Source organism: Sphaeroforma arctica, assembly GCF_001186125.1.
Source record: "Sphaeroforma arctica JP610 unplaced genomic scaffold supercont1.24, whole genome shotgun sequence".
Lineage (NCBI taxonomy): Eukaryota > Ichthyosporea > Ichthyophonida > Sphaeroforma > Sphaeroforma arctica.
In genome coordinates this window covers 71,498-81,497 of record NW_014040534.1, presented here as the reverse complement: position 1 = coordinate 81,497, position 10,000 = coordinate 71,498, and the positions used below count along the sequence as shown (strand labels likewise).

The following is a 10,000-nucleotide window of genomic DNA, read 5'->3' as shown; positions in this document are numbered from 1 at the left end:
GTGCTCTGAACTGCTGCGAGTTCTTGTTTTGTTTGACGAGCTTCTCAGCTACCGAGTATGTGCTCAGCATCACCGGAAGGAGTTGTCCCCACAGTTTCTGCGACTTTTCTTTCTGTCCCTGGTTTGCATTTCTATTCTTACTGTGAGGGCCCGCTTGCACCAGCTTATGGCTTGCACCCCACGCCTTGAGCATCGCCAGCAAACTCAGCAGCACCTTTAACCGACTAGCAGTGTCACTGGCCTGTTCACAGTATGTGTGCATGTGCTCTACACTGAGACTGTGCAGCTCAGGGACACTCGCGCCTGTCAGGTAGGATGTGATTATCTCTGGTGCATATGCTTCGGTATACATACACAACCACACAACATACAGGTCGGGTAGTATAATTGTGTCTATTTTCGGCTGCTTGTCTGTTTCCGCAGCATTTCCTAAGGAAAGAACTACCGCTTTGAAACCACCCACCCGCAATGTATACGCGCTGAGTTCTTCGTAACCGCAGCAGCCCTGTGTCACCATCTTCAGCAGCTCCACAATCTCCATGTTGACATTTTCGCTGTGCGATTTTTGCTTACTTTCCATATGCGTGGGATCCTTACAACACCCTACACTCGCGACTTCGCTATTACCACCTACACCCGTCTTCTTCTGGCATTTATCACAAAACTCATCTTCAGCCTCGTTCTTCCTTGTAACACCCACCAGGACAATCAATCGTACCAAATCACGCCACAGGCCACAGCCCAGCAGTTCACTAGCCACACTTTCCCTCGGCCCGTGACGCACATACCGGCTGACAATGGCAGTGACTGACGCGACTTCGTGTCGCAGACCAGTGAGTCCTTTGGAGTCAAACACCGTACCCCTACCACTGTTTCCTGTTCCTGCTTTCTCCGCCAGTCTAGCCTGTTTCTTCAACTCCTTTTGATGCAGCAATACGACCGAAATGGCATCGGCGGCCACCTCGGCGAGTGTGGGCAGACACACAGCCACGGCACGCGCATATGCTCTCCAGCCATCATAGGTAACGCATGTCTCACGAGCACCCTGTGCCAGCTTCTGACTGATCCGCTGTGCAGCTCCTTTCCCCTCTGTATCGTCTGCCAATGGCACACACTCGAGGATTGATAGGTAATGAGGCTCGCACGGGAGGCGGTGCTTTCGTACTATGCCCTTTGCGACCTTCCCATAGTCTCGCCGATCTGCCTCGGTTGTATCTCCCACTTCCTCATCAGGTATCAGATGCGGAAGAATATCCTCCACCAACACCGGCCTGGTGCTCATCACAGCCGTGAGCATACCCACACCTTGTGCCACACTGAGTCCTTTAGTTGCACCGTTCTCTGCCCCGTGTATGCTTGTACGCGCCTGTGTATCACCTGCGCTCACGTGCATCTCCGACAGACACGCGATGATCGCCACGAGTGTGTCGGTGACATGCTCTTCCACCCACGCCTGGTGGGATATACACGCTAGGGTGATAGGCGTGACAAAACTATACAGATCCATAAGTTTATGTATGTGAGTGGTCGCTATAGTAAGTGACCTGGTTGGGTCTACTAGCGCAGGACTGGATTCTGCGGGTGAATCAAAATCCTCGAATTCGAAATCACTGCCATCTTCTTCTCCATATGTATGTTCGGTTTGCCCGTTCTGAGAATTTAAAAAGAGATCCAATGAGCATAGGCTGATCACGTACTCTTATTGAGAAGTACGAGCGATAGTTTGAGGAGATCGCATGCCAGCGAAAAGGCCTCTACTCATGCAAAACTGATCACCAGACAAGCTTATATCGGTACATCAATATCTGATATTTGGTACATAAATAGCTTATATCGGTACATCAATATCTGATATCGGTGCATAAATAGCTTATATCGGTACATAAAATGACCATATCCTCGCAAATAGGAGCGTGATTGCGGCACCAAATATATGCACAGCGATTTTTTATATATACGCAAATATTTGACTCGCTTTTTCGGTCGGGGTTGTCATCGCCTAAGTAAAAATTGGCTAAATACACTGGTCACGTACGCCTTCGGGACACATGACTCGTGAGTCTACATAAACTTACACGCGCGCAAAACTGAGAATACATACAAGTTAGACTTACGCCACAAGAGCACGTGGGTATGTATATTTAAAATCTAAGGCCACACGCACGCCGGCTAAACCAGGCAAAGTATAAAATACAGGTATAGTGATTGCTAATACCTCCGGAACTTCAACCACAAGAGTTCTCTCGGTGGTCTCAACTTGGATCTTGTAGCTACGCAGGAGAAGAGCCGCTTCTGTCCGGTCACAGGTCAGTAAGTGCAACAGGCCCTTCAGAACGACCCGATGATATACTTCCCCAAATGACTCGAACCTGGTGTTTGTGCGAATAACAGAAACAGTAAGAGACCGAGCATCGTGTAGGGTAAATTCAATCCGATGCTAGATGGCTGTATGATTTTAAACGCTTTTTAGATTAGCTCGCTCTAGTTCTCCTCAGATACTTTGATTACACGGGAATTTTTATATATTCCAGGCCCCTCAAGCCTGCCTCAGTACCGCAAAAGACAATTGTACGGGTATCGGCACAGTTGCATTCATTGCAAGACATGATACAATCTTAGAGCAGAAGTGTGTCGTCAATGATTCTAGATTTGTCTACCAAGGAATTTGCCGTTCCATCAGACTTGTCAACAAACTTACTCGCACCACTAACAGTTAATTACGCCACCGCCACGCACAAAACATCAAAGATTCAGACACACGAGTTATGTCTAGACTCAGAGCCATTGACATAGTTACTTCCAATTCATCCATGCGCAATTGCAACAATTGCAAGGAGTGAAGATCATGACACACTTCTGTAAGCATAAGTCAGCTCGCTGTACTCTACTGAGGCTTGCTACTACAAGTGACGAGTAATATGGTCGGCAATGACGAAGATCCAATCGACGTACAATAGTGTCGTTATTATAGCCGCCTAGTAGGTACACTTGTTCACTATAGTCTTTTTGTTTAGCAACAGTAAGAAGGAACTTAAGGCAACACGCCGCTTGATATCGCAAGCGACTACATTCTCAAGTAGCTGAGCGCAAAATGCGACAAAACATATTCGGAAAGCACAAGATCAAACACAAACTTCGGACAGACAGTCACATCTAGTCTACGACATACAACGTAATCTAAATACTTGCACTGCAAACAAACACGGACGTTTACACAAGGAAAGATAAAACGACAAGCAGATTCTCCCACGAGCAGGATTTACACCACACGGGCAAATACAATACTTGACAACACACCCTGAGCTGCCGTTAGATTCCTTGATTGCGGCCTCAGTCACGTTGCTGACCAGTGTGCGATTGAATGTACACCCCTGAGGGAGTCCTGACGAACGCCATATATCTGAGTTCAGTAGAGCACGACCGTCGTGCTCCTTGTACTGTGGGAAATCAAAGGAGAGCTTTTGGTACACTTCGCCGGCATCTGGTACGACTACTTTATCTACAAGCTTATCCCCTTCTCCTACAGTTGATCCGTTGATACCCTTGTTACCTTTCTCAGAGTGCAACGTAAACGCACTTTCGTTCATATACTTGCGGAATCTTTGTTCGTCGCAATCAGAAGGTAGTGGAGGATTCGCTATAATATCGTCCGAGATCATTGACTCATCCCCTGTCTGCGGTACGATTGATATATGATCAGGACGTGGAGGAATACCCAACATGCTGTTTTACGCAACTGCAAGACAAATATATGTATACCTTCTTGCTATTGAGTATTAAATATACAAATAAATATGCAAGACTGCGTACATTTGTGTGTACAGTTGTACACACCAATATTTACACATACAAATGTATCCAATTCGTTCATTATCCACTCTGCTAAAAAGAGAATGCAGAATATGAGAATTTGCAGAATATGAGAAAGACATCGATTTGACACTTACTATTTTCACACCATGTGAGAATAATAGATGGGTCCTGGAACAAATTATCTTTTAAAATGGGTTAAAACCCATTATATTCACATGTGTGAAAATAACAAAGAATCCAGAGCATAATATATATATGTATGTGTATATTTTTTATAATATTTAATGTATTCACACTATTCAGCCGATACCAAAATGATGTCTATTTAGAAGAAGGCCGTGAAAATGAGCATATAAATATACATGAAGTCATTTTGACACCTATATATTTACATGCCTCCGACCCTTCGTTACGCAACTGTTTCATAGACGAGTCCGCGTCTCCGTGATCTTCTGATACAATACAGCTGTGTTGAAAAACAGTCAGATAGACGCATGACTATCTCTACTCTACTCTTGAGAGAGAGAGAAGAAGCGAAAATTGGGGCAGACGGACGTCTGTTGTACGAGTCCGTCGGCGTCAAGACTATGTACGATGGTATTTTTTTCTCTCTCGACCATTTGCTTGCAGTAGTGACTATCCTGTCACCTGTGGACAAGGTACGGATTTCAGTACTGATATTTACTCCACTATACTTTAAAACCAAGATCTATTACAGAGGCAACTACAAACACATCAAAATATACTACTGGAGTGGTATGTACAACTTGTGGTGCACCGTATTGTAGAGTAGCCTGACATTCTAGCAATCAACTTCATACTGCACACATATATAAGCACTATACATGATTACGCAAGTAGTAACGAAACATTCTTTGAGATACCAGGAAATAATTACTCATGACAGTCTAGTCTTTATTTTCAAAGTTTTGTAAGTGAATGTAATTTGTACGGGGTTTGAGTAGGGTTTCGAGGTGTCGAGCACGTGCAAGGACATAAATGTACCGTGATCTGTTGTGGAAGGTTGGCTAGCGAAAAGCTTGAATTTACTATCTCACATAGTTGTGCATATGTAGGGCATATACCGGTAAAACGTATCCATCACAAAAAGTGTGTATAGTGAGAATTGTTTTTTGTCGAAATTAACGGCTCTCTTTGTTCTCAACCTGACAAGTTAAGAGGCACACGTCGAGCTTTCTCGTGCCTTGTCGTTTTGTATACGCCCATAGAGCACGCGCACACGGCGTGCGCGGGGAGAATTGCGCACCTATTCTATCTGCTCGCCAAGATACCAATGGCTTGATATTGGTGCGATATGTTCATAGTGTTGAGATTACAAGCCACAAGAAGGTCTTGTTTTAGGTACGATGTACAAAATAAACCATCATATTCACAAATCGAGGGTTGGCGAATGTTAATTCAGTATTGCCAAGCACGTTAAGAGTACATCAAGTAATTTGTACAGTACGCAATCGTAGGAACAAGTATGGTAAAGTGAGAACTTTATTTGGATGAAACTAACGACTCTGCTTTGTTCTCGTTAGATGCGTACATCTAAGCGCTAGATCCATAGATCTGGCGGGTATATGTGGTGAATATATTCCTCGTCATATCAGAACACGAGTAAGTATTTAGAAGTATTACGTCGTGTACATAACACATCTCAGAATATAATGCACAATACACTAAAGTAGACGCGGGTGCGGGGTACGTTTGGTCTGAACAATGAATAACAACAAGTGCCATATATATACGATATGCATATACATATGTACAATTATCCAATCATTTCAGACCTATACCCTCACAACCTAAACGTCCAGTCGTCGTTCATGTGCCGTCAAAGACGGCGGGCCCGGTACTTAGTGCACGGAAATCAAATGGGATTTCACGTACATACTTTACATGATGTATCGCATACCACTCTGCACATGTCACAAATAGTTGCAACGAAGCAAAATAGCAAGAGACTACTATCATCTAGAGATTTCCTCGGCGACCCTGTTCAATCTCGATAGACTCGAACAAAGCTTTGAAGTTTCCGGCTCCGAAACCTTCGAAATTGTGACGCTGTAGGATCTCAATGAACAAAGTGGGGCGATCTTCTACAGGTTTGGTAAAGATCTGCAGCAGGTAGCCATTCTCGTCGAAGTCAATCAGCAGCTGCAACTTCTCCACAATATCCATATCCTCTTGCACTTTGAGGTTGGTCATTTCCAAACGAGCCCTCAAGTTTTTGTAATAAGCAGAGGGAATGCTCAGGAACTCAACTCCACGGTCGCGCAGACGTTGTACATCGCCGCAGATATCGTTTGTGCGCAAAGCAATGTGCTGCACACCGGCTCCGCTATTGAATTCTACATACTCTTGGATCTGACTCTTCTTCTTTCCGTTAGCGGGTTCGTTGATGGGCATCTTCACAGTTTCACTGTAACTAGCCATCACAATAGACCGTAGCGCACTATATAGGAAAATATTGACGAGAGAATGAGACGAAGATACCAGTGTAAAATCCATTTGTGTGGAATTGAATATTCGTATTACTAAAACACACAGTTTGAATCACTTAAAGACTTCACACTAACAAGAGTACGAACCTGAATTCGGTGTGCATTTGACTATCATCGACAGACCAGAAGCGATGGAATTCCAGAATATTTTCGTACCTGTTTGAAAAGAGAGAAAATGTTAGAATCTTCGAATATTGTTGCTTTCCACAAAATAAATAAATAAAGTTTACACCAAAATAGCGGAGGAAATCGATGAACATACCATTCACAAACGGGAACCATGCCCTGGTCAGGCATATTTCCAACGCAATGGTCGATGTGAGTAAGGCTGACGGGAGGTAGTAGCTTGTTGATGGGATCAGGCTTTAGCGTGTTGTACCCAGGCAGGAAATGGCCCGCAGGTGGGTTGTACTTCGATCTGTCAACGAATGTGTGCACTGTGTCGCCGTAGGTTTGAATGGTTGCCATTGTCACGGTACCGAACTCATCAGACTCTTCCCATGGCTCACGTACAATCTTTGCTCCGCGAGATTTGGCTTTCTCGAAGATTCCAACTGCATCCTCAACAAGGAACGCGACATCCTTGACAGCATCTCCGTGCAAGTATTGATGATCGCTCATTTCCTGGTTGGGTGCCAAAGGTGTCTGGAATACGAATGTAACCTTGTCCGAACGGACTACATGCGAGCATACATCACGGTTTCCAGTCTCCAGACCTCGGTAGGCAATAGGTTCAAAGCCGAAGCGAGAACAGTAGTATCCTGCTGCTTGTTTGGCATTACCACACCAGACTTTGATATGATCAAATGCGATGAAGTTTCCGGTTTCGGGTTTGGGTCCTTTGCTTTCGTAAGAAGTCTATTATGTGCAAGGAAGGTGTGTACAAGTGAATAAGCTATTAAGTGAATTGCTAACAACCGATATGAATATGGCTGAACACCAACCAGTTGCCCATCCGGAGAAAGTGTAAATCTCATAACAGATAGTAAACAAACTGAGACATTATCAAACACACTGTAAAAGGCGAATCGAAACAAACTATCATACTTACCATTGTGCTAGGTTATATTAGGTTAATTTGTCGACTGGTTTGTTGTCACTGATAGCTACGTTCGTTCTAGAAGTGAGTCTCAGAATGTCTCTTACGGAGGACATGCAAATCTCTTTTATATCTTCTCGCTGGATGAATTCGCACCCTCTCTCTCTTGTGTCGATATTTTTTACAAGTGTCAATGTAGGGAAGACATTAGACGGTCACGGGTCACCACTACCGCGACGTCCAATATACTCTAAAATACCCAGTATTCGAAACTTGTGAGGTGATTGGTAAGCGATTACAAATGCAAACTACGTTGTAATGGATATTGATTGGCTACTATAACTTCTGGAATCTTGTCCGCATGAACTACAACTGTGATTGAACGAAAATTTGGTGCTGAGTTTCATAATTTTTGAGATAATTTAAAACATTTAAAAAACCCCTATTTCAAAACCAGATTCCGTGTCGTGTGCCTCAAGTTTTCAGTGTCGTAAACTCAGGAACATGCTTTTTATATAAAAAACAATTGACATTTGATATTTTAACTATTTCAAAATAAAGTATATTTTAAATAAATACGACCACATCCGAACATCACCCGAGGAATATTTGCTTTTGCTTGTCTCTTTTTAACTCGCGGATAGTATCCGGATTTCAATTTTTTGGCCCAAAACAAACAAGTGGAATTCGGATGCTATCCTAAGCCTCTAAAGTCTAAGGGGTACTTTATATAAAACCAACCGATTGTTATATTTATTTAAAAAAAAAAGTTAGAATATCCTACTCTCTCTACTAGCAATAAGAATTTGAATTTGAATTTTCAAACGTCGGACACTATCCGACTTGCACAAGGCAATAAAATAATATGTTTCAATTTTAGTAGTATAGGACTATAGGCTATAAATTTTAGTTGGTATTGTCGTTTCCAGATATTTGTTTATGATTTGTACTGAAGTCGGATACATACTATCTGCGAGCGCAAAAGTGAAAAGGGGGTGGGGAGTGGTGAGTGGTGACTGGTGTTGACTATTAAAATGGGAATATGGGTACATATTTATGTCAGTATGTATTTATTTATCATGGTTTGTTTGAAAAAAAAACTCGTTTTACTCTTGTTTTGAAAAAAAATAGTGTTGAAAAGAAAAAGTCACAGCCGGTGTAAAACCCCATCAGGCTGTGGCAGAGCGAGCAGAGTGCAGAACTGCAGACTGCTGTGAGTAAAAAGGGCCCTGCGCCCTGCGGGTTAGCCGTAGAGAATACCTTCACCCACAAGAGAGGGCCAAGAGAGAAGAGAAGTGCTGAGTGCTGAGTGCTGAGTGCTGAGTGCTGAGTGCTGAGTGCTGAGTGCTGAGTGCTGAGTGCTGAGTGCTGAGTGCTGAGTGCTGAGTGTTGAACTGCTGAGTGCTGAGTGCTGAGTGTTGAACTGCTGAGTGTTGAACTGCCGACTGCTAACTGATGTGGCCTAACTCTGGCCTGTGAGACTGCTGAGGGCGTGAAAGGTCGAACTCTGAAGTATGAATAAGTGAACACTGAACAGTGATCAGCTGAGAGGTCAAGTCTCCAAGAAGAAGAAGAAGAGTTCAAGTCCAAGACTCGACTCAAAGAGGAATAGCCTCGGGAGTTGGGCCGTGTCGGGAGTCGGGAGTCGGGAGTTGGGAGTCGGGAGTTGGGAACTGGGGGAGTTGAGGCGCGGGTTTCCACGAGTCCACAGTCTGGGACTCTGGGACTCTGGTCAGCCTCTGGGCAGAATCCAGTCTCCACTAACCCTCTCTCTCTAGAGTCTCCAATCTCCACCTTGGTGCGCGACTCTTCCCTATCTCATATTAAGTGAGCCTGAGCCCTGGCCCCTGGCCCCGGGGCCTGAGGCTTTGGGCCTGAGGCTTTGGGCCTGAGGCCCCTGACCTGCGCCCTGAGGGCTGAAGGTGCGTCCGCTGCTGCAGTGAGTCGACCTATGCGCGGGCTTTATATATATTCTCTCCTGTTCTATATTTATAAAATCAATGACGCCCGGTTGACGCTTCAAGACTCAAATTCTTAGTTGTTGTAGTCGGACTCCGGAGTTCGCGTATACATTCTTGTTGTAACGTTGTTTACGAGTTTCTTTTTGGTCTGTTACTCTTTACTCTCGCACGAGTGGGCACGAGAATCAAAATGCTGAATGCTCAATGTTGTATTCCACACTCGTTCACCCACAATTTTAACGCATACCTATAAATATGCTATTTTACGTAGACAACGACGTTGTGAGTTACTCCGTGATTGGGCATATTGACGAATAAGTGATGGTCCGGGAAAAACGTATGCATACAAATTTGGTCGAAATTTGGGACTGCACTGAAGGTGTTTCATCGTGCCTGTAGGTGTTTGAATTGCACAAGCTTGCTTGCAACTATTGCTTTCATACTTTAATATCGTATGTGCATATCGTATGTGCATGTGTTTTTAAAAACATTTGGGAAAAGAGGACAAAATTGTATTTAGTACTGGGGTTTCAAGCTACTACATACTTTTACATTTTTTTGTGTGAATTGTAAAATTCGAGCACCATACTTCAACACGTACAACGATCTCGAACGCGCGTGTACAAACCTATGTATATGTGCTATATCCTTGAAAAGAACACATTTTTTGCGCATGC

The 10,000-nt window shown here is 43.9% G+C and overlaps 2 protein-coding genes across 2 annotated transcripts in view; both read right to left on the bottom strand.

Annotated features, from left to right (window-relative positions):
- The window catches only part of SARC_00697 (hypothetical protein), a 4,391-nt gene extending 555 nt beyond the window's left edge, over window positions 1-3,836 (bottom strand). The window contains exons 1-3 of the mRNA XM_014305596.1: window positions 3,298-3,836; window positions 2,216-2,369; window positions 1-1,651 (exon numbers count right to left, since the gene is read on the bottom strand). The exon at window positions 1-1,651 is cut by the window's left edge and continues 555 nt beyond it. Coding sequence (XP_014161071.1) covers window positions 1-1,651; window positions 2,216-2,369; window positions 3,298-3,722 — 2,230 coding nt within the window. The 5' untranslated portion in view covers window positions 3,723-3,836. The remainder of the gene's footprint in view (window positions 1,652-2,215; window positions 2,370-3,297) is intronic.
- A 1,462-nt stretch (window positions 3,837-5,298) lies between these two features.
- On the bottom strand, window positions 5,299-7,459 carry SARC_00696 (4-hydroxyphenylpyruvate dioxygenase). Its single transcript, XM_014305595.1, has 4 exons — window positions 7,375-7,459; window positions 6,586-7,181; window positions 6,411-6,479; window positions 5,299-6,274 (listed from the first exon to the last, which is right to left on the bottom strand). The coding sequence occupies exons 1-4, from the start codon at window positions 7,375-7,377 to the stop codon at window positions 5,794-5,796; spliced, it is 1,149 nt and encodes a 382-aa protein (XP_014161070.1). The 5' UTR covers window positions 7,378-7,459; the 3' UTR covers window positions 5,299-5,793.
- Between the last annotated feature and the right edge of the window lie 2,541 nt (window positions 7,460-10,000).

What these genes read in the sequence shown, in the direction of transcription:
- SARC_00696 (XM_014305595.1), bottom strand. An exon ending in ATGGTTCCCGTTTGTGAATG is followed by an intron (nt 6,480 to 6,585) that starts GTATGTTCATCG and finishes CTTTTCAAACAG; the next exon opens with GTACGAAAATATTCTGGAAT. An exon ending in CAAATGCACACCGAATTCAG is followed by an intron (nt 6,275 to 6,410) that starts GTTCGTACTCTT and finishes TTTCCTATATAG; the next exon opens with TGCGCTACGGTCTATTGTGA.